General features: G+C 36.9%; 3 protein-coding genes across 3 annotated transcripts in view; 2 read left to right on the top strand and 1 right to left on the bottom strand.

The window, feature by feature from the left end:
- LOC107614039 (protein LYK5) lies at positions 1,246-3,341 on the bottom strand. The gene has a single exon (XM_016316247.2). It carries the CDS (start codon positions 2,882-2,884, stop codon positions 1,502-1,504), a length of 1,383 nt encoding a protein of 460 aa, XP_016171733.1. The 5' UTR covers positions 2,885-3,341; the 3' UTR covers positions 1,246-1,501.
- On the top strand, positions 4,405-9,198 carry LOC107610428. The gene is made up of 5 exons (XM_016312480.2): positions 4,405-4,643; positions 5,231-5,334; positions 5,533-5,763; positions 8,744-9,068; positions 9,163-9,198. The coding sequence occupies exons 1-5, from the start codon at positions 4,485-4,487 to the stop codon at positions 9,196-9,198; spliced, it is 855 nt and encodes a 284-aa protein (XP_016167966.1). The 5' UTR covers positions 4,405-4,484.
- LOC107610430 (kiwellin-like) overlaps positions 10,983-15,540 on the top strand; it is a 9,857-nt gene continuing 5,299 nt past the window's right edge. The window contains exon 1 of the mRNA XM_016312481.2: positions 10,983-11,345. Coding sequence (XP_016167967.1) covers positions 11,047-11,345 — 299 coding nt within the window. The 5' untranslated portion in view covers positions 10,983-11,046. The remainder of the gene's footprint in view (positions 11,346-15,540) is intronic.

Raw genomic sequence — 15,540 nt, 5'->3', positions numbered from 1 at the left:
TGATCATAATATCAATTAATTTGTTATTATAAAATTAATTTTTTAACTTTTACTTTTCAAAGAATTTATCATTTATAATTTAAAAAAAATAGATTTTTTTTTTACATTATCTTCTAACTCCGTAAATTAAAGAATAAAGATTAATCTGATGGTAGTTCTAATACTTACTTATGCATACTAACAATTAGACTAATCTAAGTTAGTTAAAAAAATTAGATATCTAATTAAACTCTTTTTAACCATTTGATCGTCTCATCTGCCGTGTGACTTCATTTCAGTCGTTGATTTTTTCTTCCTGTTCTTGGGGTTAACTCCTTTTTCTTTTTGTCATACATCACACGCACGTACACACATCTTTTTATTTTTGACATGGCCTTCTATTTTCTGGCTTGGCTCAAGATTACATGCATTTTTTTAGAGGTCTATAACACATTTTTGGCCTTTCATTGTCGCATTTTCTTTTGTACAAAACTCTCAGGCACTTGCATCGCCACGCCAGGCCAGGCCCGCACAAGTAGTGAAGCGTGTGAGTTGTGTATTATATTTCACATCACATATAAAACCGCATGTTCATCCGCACCAATATATGATCACTGCAGCAAAATTGTTGGAAAGTGAGCAATGAGTATGTCGGCATTCAACAGTGGTTTGCTAATAACTTTTCCATTACAGATAAAAGTCAAACAAGGAAAGGCCAAAAATTTGCAGCATTAGCGTCACATGTTCCTATTTGTCAATTGGCACTTTAGCATTATAGATTTATAGCATAGCATCGCCAGTTAAAATCATATCATCATACCAATTATAACAACCCGTGTATGAACCAACCTTATTTGGATGATAGATGATAGACCCCGTTGAATATATCAAGTTGGGCAAGCATTATTGATTCGATATCGACTGCACTGATCAACTACCTAAACCTTTTTCAGATTTTGTTCACAATTTTAAAGTTGAATTACGTTTAGAAAGAGACCAATTCATTAGGATATTAAAAAAAAAAAAGTCAATTCATAGACTTTCAAATCGATGCCACCTCATTGTTCAGCTAATTACTCATGCAGTTCATACTTGCTTTTATATAAATTATAAACTAAATGAGCATGTGATCATGGAGTTCAAATCTTAAAGTAAGATTAAACATTGTCGGAAGAAAAGGAAATAATGTTTTGTTTTATAACATTCTCTATCAAATTATGACGTATCTTAATATTAATACTATACTAGTATACTGGTAGCCAATCCTATAAACTCCAAATAAAATATTATGTATCCTCTCTGTGAATTTACATATTCCCCCAACTCTTGTCACAATCAAATCGAATTAAAAACTCAATAATCCACAAAGACAAAGCATCATCCACAGAAGAAGTCATCTAAGACCTCAAGAATGATTGTTAATCTATTTCTACTTAATCTACGGTCGAAATTCTCCTAATCTTATGAAAGGGTTAAGAATTAATAATAAAACAAAAAAAGGGGCCGCCACGAAAGGAAGATCTCATCGAGGAGCCAAAGAAACAGAAATTTCAGTGGGCATTCTAACATTTTCAGACCAAATCTTTGATTCCAAATACAGCTTTGATATCTTGTCAGCTACGCGACCCATCTTGGGCCTCTTATCTGGATCCACGTGTACGCAATCCAACGCCACACGTGTCACCTTCTCGGCAACCTCAACCGGGAACGAGTCTTTCAGCCTCTTATCCACCCACCTCCTCAGCGCCCCCTCACCACCGTCCACGGCCGCCCTCGCAGCGTCGATCACAGATGTCCTCACGAACTCTCCACTCTTCTTGTCGTACCTGAACCTCAGCGGCTCCTCCCCGGAGAGAAGCTCCAGCATAACTACTCCGAACGCGTACACGTCGGACTTCTGCGTCGCCACGCCGGTGGCCTGAAATTCCGGCGACATGTATCCCCTCACCCCCTCGAATTGCATGGCAGAACCACCCGATCGTTTCAATTTTTCGGACCTCGCCGGGGAAGGAGATGCCAAGGGTTCCTCCTCGATTTCTCCCAATTTCGCGGCAGCGACATCGCTTTCCTCTTCCTGGATCTCACCGCAGAGCTGCGCGGCACCGAAATGGCAAACCCTAGCATTGAAATTAGGCTCGGTGATGACTATAGCGCTGCTCTTGATGTGGTTGTGGACGAAAGTGATGCTCAATCCTGTCTTGTTGTGAACGTAATCGAGGCCGTGAGCGACATCGGTGGCCACCTGCATTCTCGAGAGCCAAGTCGACAGCACCGTGAAGTGAGTGTTGATCTTGTTCCGAAGGCAATCGGAGAGGTTGGCGCCGTTGACGAACTCGTAGACGAGGTAGATGTGGTCGCCGGAGATGGACGCGCCGAGGAGCTTGATGATGCTGACGATATGGCTCCGGCAGATCAGGGAGAGCCGCTCCCGGAGCTGCGAGGTCTCGAGCTTCCGGCGGAACTTGCGCTGGAAGACGATGACGTCAGCACCGCGTAGAGTGCAGCGCCAGGAAGGAGTGGAAGATGAGGAGGAGTAGCGCTTGGCGAGGAAGTTGTTGGTGGCGACGCAGATTTCGGAGAAGTCATAGATGTTTGGGTTTTCGGGGAGAGTGTCGCGAAGGTGGGTGAGGGAGGTGCGGCTGGAGATGGAGTTATCGGAGGAGAGGCGGTAGCCGGTAGTGGAGAAGCTGCCGTAGGAAGATGATGTTGTTGGGTCCGAGTAGGAGGTGGTGGTTGCGGTTGCGGTTGGGGCAAAGCGGGATGGGGCGGTGGGCTTTGGTGTCGATGTCCTTGGCGTTTGGGCTTGAGTACTGGGCTGGGAGTTGGAGCGGGAGGCCGGATTTCGAGAGGGTCGTGGGCTTGAGGTAGGGTTGGCGGCGTTGGTGGCCATTTTGGTCTTACACATGTAGGATGTTAATTGATATAAGAGAGGAAAATGGAGAGAGGTTTTATATTAGAGTTGCTTTTGATTTTGAATTTGGGGGTACGGAGGATGGAGCGTTGATGAAGCAATACCTGAGAGGATGGTGGGTCAAACGGAATGGAGGGGGTTGATGATTGGGGATGGTTGAATTTGAAGACCTAATCCTAAAAGTGCCGAGTAGTCCAGCTAGCAAGTTGATGCAGTTTCAGCCTTCATGGCTTTATTTTGCACACAATTGGGGAATAGCGAATTAGTAATTCATTGTGGGCGCGAGTTCAATCGTCAATACAACTTGTAACGTTTTTCTTTTTCTTGAGGTTAATAATAATAATAATGCACATGTTACTAAATAGAGTTAGATAGGTCTATAGATGTAGACTACACGATCCATTGAATTTTTAAACTGGAAGTTGGCTCCTCCGGCACGTGAACACGAAATTAAAAAATTGACAGAGTTCTCTACTACTCTCTCTGGGTGCTATTTTCCTCATTCTAATTCCTTAGTTTTAGTTTCGAATGCCATACGGATGTAGCAAAGCCGTACATACTATAGTTGTCTACGAGTTCATCATATCCTTCAATTTCAATAATTAAATTTGATTTCAGATATTCCGTAGGGACAACTCAGCATCTTAATTCTTGAGTACAAAGGAAATATCCATTGATGATATATTTATGATGAAACTCAAGTACAGTAAATTTTATGTGATGTATGTGATGTTAAAAATTGAGAATGATTAGATAATTTGACTTATTTAACTAAATTTTTATCTAACGGTTCTCAATTATCAACTTCACGTAAAGTTGACTAGACCTGAATTTTCCCCTATATTTATTTGTGTCGCCTTTCAAACAATTATATATATACATTGCAGAAAGATTTCACCATTTCTCCTTCTCCTGCAAGGTTGCAAACAATTTGCAAATGATATGTTTTTTTTTTTTTTCAAGTGGATTGGACAATCCCAATCTTAAGTATCACAGCACACTCATACTACATACTCACCCATACAACATTAAAAGTTTTTTTTTAAGCAGCGTATTTAGAGGTACATGAATTACCATCTGAGTGAAGTCTCAGCTGCGCAAATGATATGCCTTTAGGTTCGTTTTTATTATTTTTGAGTGGTTTAATTACTTTGCAGGTTCCTATAGTTTCACCGAATTTTCAATTAAGTCCCTATACTTTTTTTCTTTTCAACTGACTCCTTATACGTTAATTTTTTTTTCAATTAAGTCCCTACCGTGAAAATATCGTTTAAGATAACAGAATATTCTGTTTAAAAAACGAATATTCTCCTGTTTGGATTAGATATACTAATTGGATATGTCTCTATTTTTTCAAAATACCCAAAACACCCTTGACATTTTGTCCCAAAAGGAAAAAAAAAAAACCTTAGCCAGCTTCTAATTTGCTCTCTGAGAATTGTGTGTAGTGCATTTCTCCTCCGTCGGTCCTGTCCGCCACTCGGCGTGCCTCACCTCACTTCACCGTCGAAGCCCTGTCCGCCACTCGGCGTGCGCTTCTTCTTCTCTTGTGTTAAAATTTGAAAAAAGAAAAAAAAAATGGTGATTGGAGATTATGGGTTCAGGTACCAATTTGGTTACCACGGTCATTGGGTTTGGGATGAGTGCCACTTTCATTGTGTTTATGTGCACAAGAATCAATTGTGGGAGGATAAGAGAGAGTGTTGAATCTCGCGTGATGTATGAGATTGAATCTAGGATTGACATAGAAAAGGTAAAAATTTCACCTCTTCAAACCCCCTCCTTTTTCTGAGCTAATTTATTAAGCTTTTTTCTGGGTTGTAATTTGTGAATATAAGTTTGAGTTTTTGATATTTTGCTCAACTTTTGTGAAAATTAGTTCTATACTATATATTATTTGGTAATGGTTTCTAGATTGTTGTTCTGATCCAATTCTCCTTGAGGCATATAAGGAATGAGGACAGCTATAATTTTGATTCTTTTGCAAGCTTCTATATGAAATGATGCAAATGCTACATCTTTTTCCTAGAATAAATATGTGATTTGGCTATAAATTTTAATAAGATGTAGAATTGGTATATAGGTATTGAACAATGTATATATTGCCCTTTCATTTGATTCTTTTGTAAGATGAGTATGTAGTTGAGACTTTTTCATAGGTCAGTATTCTATATATCATATACTTCGGGTTCATGAATCTGCATATATCATATAATTCAAGTTGATGATATTATTTTTTGCCTAATTAGTAGTTTAGTTTATATCTAAGTTGTGGTTTTGTTTATTTTACTTGTTTATCTGTTGGTAATTTAGATTTTAATTTTTCATTGTTTTTGATAGCCAAAACATCATGCTAATGACCTTGAATCCAAGCCTGTTATGCTTGATGCAATCCCCATTTTGAAGTTCAACCAAGAGACCTTCAGTGCTATAGAAGATACACAGTTAAGTTTGGTCTCTCAGTTTCAGCTCATGTACAACTTGTACCTCATACGTTCCTTAATCTCGTATTGTAACTTCTAGTGTTTTCTAGATACTGTGATTATCTTAACATCGTTTTTTAAGAAAAGCACTTCATGGATTCGAAATAAGCTCAACCAAGGAGTCAATGAATGGATAACTAATTTGCATTACTTCTACAGGTGTGTCATATGTTTGGCAGATTACAAAGAAAGAGAAATGTTACGCATCATGCCGAAATGCGATCACACATTTCATCTTTCTTGCATTGACATATGGCTGAGGAAACAATCCACTTGCCTGGTATGCCGTCTGCCGTTAAAAAACTCATCCGAGGCGAAACATGTTAGAACTGTTGCATTTACCATGAGCCAGCCTCTTGATGAGTCGCACAAGAATCGGCCGTTATCAATGTTATTGTTGATTTATAGGAATATCTTTAATGTCTTAGAATTATTGAATAGGATTATAGGAATATCTTTCATTGAACATTTATAATTTTATCGAATTTTCAATTAGGTTCCTATATTTTTTTTCTTTTCAATTGGATCCCTAAAGGTTTACAAGTAATTTCACAATTCACAAATATTTTTTTGACGTTTAACGTTAGCGGGGACTAAATTGAAAAAAAAATAATGTATAGAGACTCAATTGAAAAAAAAAGTATAGAGACTTAATTAAAAATTCGATGAAATTATAGGACCGCCGAATAATTAAACCTTTTTGAGTGGTATGTTATTTTCTACGTTTGTTTTTTTCATTTTGGAGTTTGGACATAATTTTTTACGCGCTTTTTTGTTTTTTGTTTTTTTGGGTCTTTTACACAACACACACGACACACCACTATTACTATGTGTTCTATAGTTTCCTGAGCTTACTCAGTGTTCAAAGTTCAAACCCTTATACAGCTCCTTGTGAAGTGTGGGTCACGCAACATGATATGAATCTTGGAAGCATTAGTGGGTCCACCATTCATGAGCCCAGGGCGAAATAGCCCATTATCCATCTGCAATGGTTAGGTATATTGTTAAAGGGCCTCCAAAGTGTAGGCACAACTTATAACTAAATACACCATTGAGATACATTACCAAACAATAATACACCATTGAGATAAGAAACCCAATAACAACTGGTCAGCATTTTTAAACATGACGTGCGCAGCCAAAAAAATTTAGAAAATCATAAAAAAAAAAAAAAAAAAAAAATTTTCATGTGTGTGTGGGTGTGAGGTAGGCGTTAGTATAGCAAAAGAGAGTATAGCGAATCCTCAGCATTCTATTCCATGTAAGATTTGATAAGCGAAATTCCGCAGGATGCTTGACTTATGAAGACGGCGCCATTAATGTCATTGTACCTCGGGGTGAATGCTAATGGCCAAGTCTACTTGTTTCACTTCAAATGACCTCCATATATTTTTTTTGTATCTTCTTTTTTGGTTTTTATTTTCTGAGTAATGATGATCATCGGTGGTTGCTGAGTTTATTTATGCCTAGCTTCCCTCGCTCTCACAATAATTGTTAATTCCTTTTTTGGCTTTTACAAGTTAATGTATCTTAATATCATATATTAATTTATAAATATATCAAATTAGCTGAATTATGATCAAATGACAGAAATAATTCCTAGCTACTGCGGTACTACCTTTCTAGACCAGCATATATCGTTGAATTTAGTAATATAACCTCGCTCATGTATATGGGAAGTACTAAAATGGGAAAATTGTCTTTATTTGTACAGCATTTTTTTTATCCACCATGTAGACATTGTATTCTAGAACAAGGTCTTACACATGCATGAGTTCGGTATTTTTCTTTTTTTTTTTTTAATTGTTTCTCTTCTTCTTCTTCACATTTTCTGACGTAATATTCTATTTTAAAATATATGTTCATTATTTTCTTTGAGCCATATGTAGGGGTGAAAATAGGTCAGGACTTTGTTCTTAACAGATCTGGCCTGTCATGTAGTTAATTGGCCTGAGCCTGGCCTGCAGCCTGTTATAGGCTTTTTTCAAAGTACTAAGCCTAATATGTTATTTAGTCTAACCTAGCCTGAAATCTGTTAAAAGGCCTGCTAATTTTTTTTTTTACAAAAATAAAAATATTATTTAAAAAAAATATTTTTTAATAAATATATTTATATATAAAATGTCATATTTAATATTTATAAGAATTTTTAAATTTTAAAGTATTTAAAATATATAAAATTATTTATAATTAAATATAGTAAATTTAAAATATCTCATTATTTTATTAATAATAAAAAAATTATTTATATATATAATTATATATTAAAAGGTCCAAACAGGCCTGACAGACTAGGCCAAGCTAATTAGTGAGAAAAATTATTTATATATATATAACTATATATTAAAAGGTCCAAACAGGCCTGACAGGCCAGGCCAGACTAATTAGTGAGCCTGGGCCTGGCCTATTAACATAATAAGGCTTTTATAACAGCCTGAGCTTGTGCCTATTTTATAACAGGCCAGGCCAGGCCAAACACAGGCCAGGCCGCCTGACCTTTTTCCACCCCTAGCCATATGTACTAACAATAATGTTAGGGAATCAAAATGATTCCAACAAAAAACTAGCCAAATGCTTTTGGGTGAATTTAAAATCTCTATGTGGATGGTGTTTATGCTAAGTATTAGAATATTTCTTTTCTTTGTAAATTGGATAGTTCTAAATGTTTTCTTTCTGATTTATTATGTTTTAGACATTTGGAGAGGGAAGGAGAGTGAAAAGACGGAAACTAATTGAATCAATTTTCATTATTCACGTTGCAATGATACTGAACGTATCTCCTCATAATTTAAATGTGGTAAAATATTTAATAACTAATATTTTAAATCATAAATAAATAAAACTAATTATTATATTTATAATTAATTAAGTTGTTTCATTGTTGACTGATTTAGGGTTTAGTTCCATATATTTTTTTATGTACTAATTTATTCAAAATATATTTGTCATGGACTAATGTAATAGATATTAGATGATTTTAGTTTTTTTGACGTGATAATGTCCGGCTTTACAAGTAATTCTTCAATAACAAATTTTAAAATGGTTCATAAATAAATCATATATTAAAAAAGGAAAAAATGTTTTTTTTTTTAATTCAAAATTTATATGTACAATGCCCTAGTCCTTATACATATGGAAAAGTGTTAAACAGTGTTAAACATATGGAAAAGTATAAGGAATATAGGAATCAAGAGGTTATCAGCCAAAAACTAAACAAAATCACATTAATTTATATTAATAATTAATTTTATTTTTTAAATTTTGAATTTAAAAAATTTAAAATTAATTAAGTAAACCTAATTAAAATTTATAAAAGCCTTCCTCTTTTCTCTGACATTAACCTATCCACCTCCAACAATCACACACACAGACCACTCTCTCTCACCAATGCTGCTGGAAGCGCCGACGACTTTTATTCTCTCCGCGACGTTCTCAACAAGCGCATTCAAGACAACTGCTTCAACACGAAGTCCACCTTCGATTTCGTCACCGTACTCCATGTCATCGAATATATGACACGTACCGACGTCGGAGGCTGTCGCCCCAGTGTGACCACCTTCTACCCCATCCTAAACATCCTAATGCGCCAGAAAGCCATAGACCACGCGCGGCGCGTGGTGGATTTCATGTCCACGCTTAGCGTTAATGGCCTCGAGAAGATCGTTCTCGGAGAAGTTCGTGGCTTCTCCGCGGAGGTCATCATTCATTCTCGTCAATCCAATCCATTCTCACATGTATTGTGTGTGTTTTTTTTAATATAATACAATATGAATCTTGATGATGATGCAGGTATATTTGTACGGAAATTATATCTTGGAAGAATGAACTTAGGGAAGAATTGTTATTTGTCAGTATTATTTATAAAAAAACATTCATTTAATATAAAAAAAATCCTAATACTTAACAAAAGAAACATTTAATTATATTTTAGCAAAAATAATTAAATATCTATAAAATTTAAAAAATATATATATAAAAAATTTTTTAAAAAATAGAGACATTCACATTTGCAATACAAAAAAATTCAAAAAATATATAAAAGAACATCCATTTAGTATGAAGAAGAAACATTCTGATACTTAACAAAAGAAACATCCATATATATTAACTCGTAGAGATTTTAAAGTCACTCAAAAATATTTAGCTAATACCCTTTTGATTTCCTAGCATTCCTCTATACATATAAGAGAAGGAATGAACTGCTAAAACATGCACATTCTGATACTTAACAAAAGAAACATCCATATATATTAACTTGTAGAAATTTTAAAGTCACCTAAAAATATTTAGCTAATATCCTTTTGATTTTCTAGTATTCCTCTATACGTATAAGAGAAGGAATGAACTGCTAAAACATGCACATGGAATTGAGGAATTCAATCAATAGCCTCCAACTTTGACAATTTCACGCCTGTATCCGGTATCTATCCCATTACAAAATTTAAAAAATTTTGAAGAGGGGTAGTCTGCGGCAGCATAAATTTAGTTATCATATATATCATTAGAGAATGTCAAATAATATTATTCTTTCTGCGATTATTTTTAAGGACAGGATATTGAGATACAAATACAGAAATATAAAATTTTATTTGACAAATGAGACGTGAACAGAAATATTATGTTCAAGAATATTAAATTAGTATATTTTATGTTCATCTTAACAAAAAAAATACAGAAATACTAACAAGAAACACAATTTATTTTTTATTTTTTTATTATTTGTGTTAATTTTTTATAATTATATTTTTTTATTATTATATATTTTTTTAATTTTTTAAATGTAAAAAAAGAGAATAAATTAAATTTTCATAATTTATTTTAATTTATTGCCAAATAAAATATAAAAACATAAAATTTTGTGTCTATCATTTTGTATCTTGTTTTCAGTATTTTTTTTTACCCTCTTCTAATACAAACGCAGCCGTCTCACTAGATGTCTTTTCTTTTATTCTTCTACCATGGCACCCATTCCCCGTCTCTAGCCCTCATTTAACTAATTAATTTGACATATAGAATAATTTTAATTTACTCATAAAACACGGTCTTTTCCTCTATATACAAAGTAGTTTTAATTTGTTACAAGAAAAATATTATATAAGTAATACTTTTTTCTTGTTTTACCTTAATGTTGAACTAAAATTGATAATTAATGAGAAAATTTTAAAAAATTAACATTTCATAACAAATATTGTAGTCAACATTTAATATTTAAGAAAAAAACATTCAAAATTTATTAAAATAAAATATGCAAAAATCAATTATAAACTTAGCTTGTTGACCATCTATTATAATGTTAGTTTGATAATGTTACTCAATTAATAAATATATGGAACGACACAAGGAAAAGGGTGTTTGATACAACTTAACTTATGATCTAATTAAGTTCTAAATATTGGTGAACAATTTTTCTGTTCTCTTTGTGGTTTATAATTATGATCATCTACATTACACCCCTTCTTACACGGCAACTGAATCCACGGGGTTTTCGTACTAGCTACATGAGTAGCATAAGCAGTAAGCACACATTTTTTTTCTTCAAATTGTAATTAATTATAACTTATAAATATCAAAGGTATTTACTATGATTGTCCTCTATTTAAGCATCACATCTAATGCTCATCAGAAAGCACAAAACTAAACCACCAATTAGTGATTATAATCTAATACCCAATAATGGCTCACAAAGCAACCTCCTTCATTATGGTTCTATCTTGTTCATTTTGCCTATTCACTCTCATAAACGGAATTTCCTACTGCTATGGCCCATGCAACGACTTCAACGACTGCGACGGCCAGCTCATCTGCACCAACGGCAAGTGCAACGACGACCCTGACCTCGGCACTCACATCTGCCGCTCCCCACCCCCACCACGTAACCACGGATCCCCTCCCCCACCAAGTGGTGGCAGCGGAACGACCTGCCGCTCCTCCGGCACCCTTCAATGCGGCACAAACTCCTACCCTCAATACACGTACGATGCTCACGCTTCCATGCATGTATATTAGTATATATATATATTAGGGCTTTAAGGTTATCTAAAAAACTAAATATTTGGTTTAGGTTAATTAATCAAACTAATTTTATACATGTTCTGGCAAGGATATTGCGCGTGATCTATACGTCGGTCTTGTGTCACCGTAAGGGTCCTTGAGCCGATGTTAATTATGAGCCGACGTCACCCTTGCGAACTCGAACCCGAGCGTGGTACCTGCAAAAAGGACTCCGACGCCCGAGTCAGCAATAAAATAAAGTTTTTCTAAAACTATAGGTGTAACTTGAAGATAACTGATGTAGGATGAAGTCAAGTAATTCTGGTAGGCGGTGAGTAATGTGTCGCCCTTTGTTTCCTGTTTTATAGGCTTAGTGTGGAGCATTTTCGGTCGGCCTTTTTCCGAGATTTCCGTGAGTGGATTGATCCGGATATGCTGGTAAAAGACGTTGGCCCCGTGATTCGAGTATATGGGCGGTTTTTTATATCTTACCGTTGCGTCGAGGTATATCTCGGATATGACCGAGATTGTTGGGTGCAGTACACAGCCCCCAAGCTTGACTTGGTGTATACGACAAGTTGAGCTTTCCTGAAGATATACCTCGGCGTAGAGGGGCTGAATAGCCAAGCCCCCAAGCTCGACGGTCGTACAAGCTTGGGCCTAAAATTTAAAAATTTCACCCGCTTTTTTTTTTTCGAAATTGTATTCTGAAATGCTTGCTTATCTATTTTGTTGGAACAAGTGATTGTTTGTCACTTGGTTAACTGGGCCGTGATTAATGCGCACGTTCACCAATGTGCAAGCTTATCTGTTTCCTTCTCATAACTGAATAACTTGATATGTTCCCACTAAAGTAGTGGGTTGTAATTGATTGTTTGTCGAACACGAGTCTTCAGGTGTTTTGCAAAAAAGGGGTTTTTGGTGAATTAGGGATTATGTCTTCAAGAGGTTAGTCTCCTTGTCTTCTTGTTGCATTTTGTTTCTTTCAACTTTCTTTTCTGAAAAGATGGTTAGGGAAAAAGAGAAATTGAAGGTTGTCGAGGAGGATAAGGAGAATCCTTATCACTGGGTTAATGACGACGTAAAGACTCAGGCATCCTCCTACTGTAGCCAAGAGTCGGTTCAGGGTTTGGTTCCTGCTAAATTTGTAAGACCTGGGTCTGATGTTGGTTTTGAATTCCTTCCGTGTTCTGGTCAGGATAGGGTTTGTGAGAGGAGGGGGGACTGGGGTTACTTTTACATGTATGTTCCGTGTTTGTCTGAGCTTCATGTGAAGTTTCCGTTTTCAAATTTTGAGTGTAGAGTTTTGATTCAGCTTAACTGTGCTCCTTCGCAGTTACACCCGAACTCGTGGGCCTTTCTGCGTGCGTTTGAAGTTGTTATGAATTTCTTGGATGTTGTCCCTTCACTGAACGTTTTCTTTTCTCTTTTCCAATCCAAGGGGGTGCGAAAGGGTCTTTGGGTTTTTCTGAGCAGTTTTCCTGGTCGCTCCCTGTTTTTACTTTATAAATCCTCTTTTAAAAATTTCAAATCTATGTTTGTAAAAATTCGTGCTCTGGAGACTGTATATCTGTTTTTCCTTGATGACGAGATGATAGAAAAGTTCCTTCTCTATTGGTGTTCGGAGCCTTTGCAAATTCTTGAGGCTGATGATATGAGCGTTGAAGAGGACTGTCTGTTGGAGTTTTTAATTGAGAATTTTGCTGCTGGGGGATGTTTGCCTATTCCTGATTTATTGAAATTCGATGTGGAAAATGATTTTGAAGGGCTGAAATTATATATAGGTACCGTTAGTTGTGTGAAATTTTCCGCTGTCTTGTGATATGTCTGCTAACTTTCATTTTATTTCAGGTAGTAAGATGCCTAATCTGAATCCCGCCAAGTTCCAAGCTTTTCTGAAGAAAAAGGTTGATAAGAGTGGCAATGTTTCTGGGGCTGTGAAAGATGCTGTTGAAGATGATGCATTTTCCTCTGCGCAGGTCCCTCCCTCGCCAAAGAGGAGGAAGACTGTGTCGAAGAATTCATTGGAAGTGATTTCTGAGGGTGATCAAAACGTTGCTGTCAAATCTGTTTTTGATCGTCAGCGTCGGCTGCATGGCTTCCTTCCTGGTGCGAATCCTCATTCGCTTTGGAGCGACCAATTTCCTTTGTCTGAGCTTGCTGATCGCGTTTCCCAGTTTCCTGGGGATATGGCACTCACTCGTCGTGTGGGTTTAGAGGGGATGGGCAAGTTCATACAAGTATGTAATTTTGTTTTCTTTGTCTGTTTTATTCTGGTTAGTTGGCTGAAATCACTCTTCTGTTTTCTAGGTTGTTGCTTCTCGGCTTCTTTGTGTTGGTCGTACTACGGAGTTGTTAAGTTCTGAGCAGCAGGTCCTGGTGGATAAAGCTGCCTCTTCCGAGCTTTTGTTAAGAGAGAAAGAAAAAACTGTAAGTGATGTCACTGCTAAGGTGAAAGAGATGGAAAATGAAGTAGGGGATCTGAAGGAACAGATCAAGTTATTGAAGAAAGAGAGGGAAGATGAAGTGGGACGTCTTCATGAACAAATCAGGGTGCTCCAGGCTGATTTTAAGGAGAATGACAAAGTTAAGGGTGAGATGACTGCTCGTCTTAATGAACTTGAAGAGGAGAAGATGGACATGTTTTTGGTTGGGTTTGACCGTGCTGTCAGCCAAGTCTTACTGTTTGCCCCCGAGTTTGACGTCGGGCGCTTGAATGTCACAAAGATTGTAGTTAATGGCCGTTTTGCCGATGATGAGGGCGTCGAAGATCAGGATGAGAGTGTTCCTCCCCCTTGAGAGGAACTCTTAAGTCTTATTTAGTGTAGTTTTGTGTTGGGATATTTTGGACTTTGTTTCCAACCTTGTTTGTCGGCTTTTGTATGTTTTTTGGAATGCATGTTTAGGGCCCATGTTGATTTTCATGTACATTGAATATTTCCTGAATTTGTCTGGCCTTATAAGGTCGGTTTTGCTAATTTGAAGTAGCAGAACTTTATATTTATTGTAAAATTGAATTGTCTATTATGTGAGATGGTCGGCCTCGTTAAAACCTGTCCGAGTAAACCCTCCTTAGGAAAAAACCTCGTGATCAGGAAAAAGAGTACCTGGCCAAATCACCGTTACAAATCGGCCTTAGCTGTAGTACATTTTCAGAGATGAAATGTTCCATGTGTTGGGGAGGGGTGTTCCTTCTATTGTTTCCAGGCAGTATGCTCCCTTTCCAATGGCTTTGGAAATTCGGAAGGGGCCCTCCCAATTTGCGGCTAATTTTCCGTGACCTGGCGGCTTTCGTACGGCTTCCATCCGTCGCATGACTAAGTCTCCTTCTTGTAGTGTTCTTGGTCTTACTCTTTTGTTGTATTGTTTCTTTATTATTGTTTGCATGGCCTGCTGTTGTAGTTTAGCCAGGTTGCGTTCTTCGTCTATCAGGTCGATCTCGGTTGCTCTTTCAGTTGAGTTATCTTCTTCATTGAAGTATTCGGTTCTGCTAGACCCTTGGCTGATCTCGACTGGTATCATGCACTCTGCTCCATATACTAGTCGGAACGGGCTTGTATTCGTCGTTGTATGCGGCGTTATGTTATAGCTCCATATTACTTCTGGTATGAGCTCAGCCCACCGACCTTTAACATCTATTAGTTTCTTTTTTAATGCCTGCAAAACAACTTTGTTAGCAGCTTCTGCGAGCCCGTTGGTTTGAGGGTGCTCGACAGAGAAAAAATTATGTTTAATGCGCAAATCTGTAAGGTATGATGCAATTTTTTTATCAGTGAATTGCCTGCCATTGTCTGATATGATTTCCCTAGGTAAACCGAACCTGCATATTATCGTTTTCCAAATGAAATTTTGTACCTTTTCGGCTGTGATCTTTGCTAGGGGCTGTGCTTCAATCCATTTTGTAAAATAGTCGATGGCCACGAGTAAAAATTTTACCTGTCCTGTAGATATAGGGAACGGGCCGAGTATATCCATTCCCCATTTGTGGAACGGCCAGCTGATATTTGATGCGTGTAGTAGTTCGGCTGGGTTGTGGATGAGTGGTCCACACCGTTGGCATGCATTGCAGCGTTGTACTTTGTTGTTACAATCCTTTCTCATTGTCGGCCAGTAATAGCCGGCTCGTAATGTTCTTGAGACTAGGCTTCTACTTCCAGTGTGATTTCCGCAAATTCC

Source organism: Arachis ipaensis, chromosome B08 (assembly GCF_000816755.2).
Source record: "Arachis ipaensis cultivar K30076 chromosome B08, Araip1.1, whole genome shotgun sequence".
In the NCBI taxonomy this organism is placed as follows: Eukaryota; Viridiplantae; Streptophyta; class Magnoliopsida; order Fabales; family Fabaceae; genus Arachis; species Arachis ipaensis.
The sequence above is the reverse complement of the archived record's forward strand: the minus strand, read 5'-3'. Positions and strand labels throughout refer to the sequence as shown.

Coding starts and splice junctions, on each gene's coding strand:
- LOC107610428 (XM_016312480.2), top strand. CDS start 4,485: ATGGGTTCAGGTACCAATTTGGTTACCACGGTCATTGGGTTTGGGATG. Junction 4,644..5,230: donor CTAGGATTGACATAGAAAAG/GTAAAAATTTCA, acceptor TGTTTTTGATAG/CCAAAACATCATGCTAATGA. Junction 5,335..5,532: donor AGTGCTATAGAAGATACACA/GTTAAGTTTGGT, acceptor TTACTTCTACAG/GTGTGTCATATGTTTGGCAG.
- LOC107614039 (XM_016316247.2), bottom strand. CDS start 2,884: ATGTGTAAGACCAAAATGGCCACCAACGCCGCCAACCCTACCTCAAGC.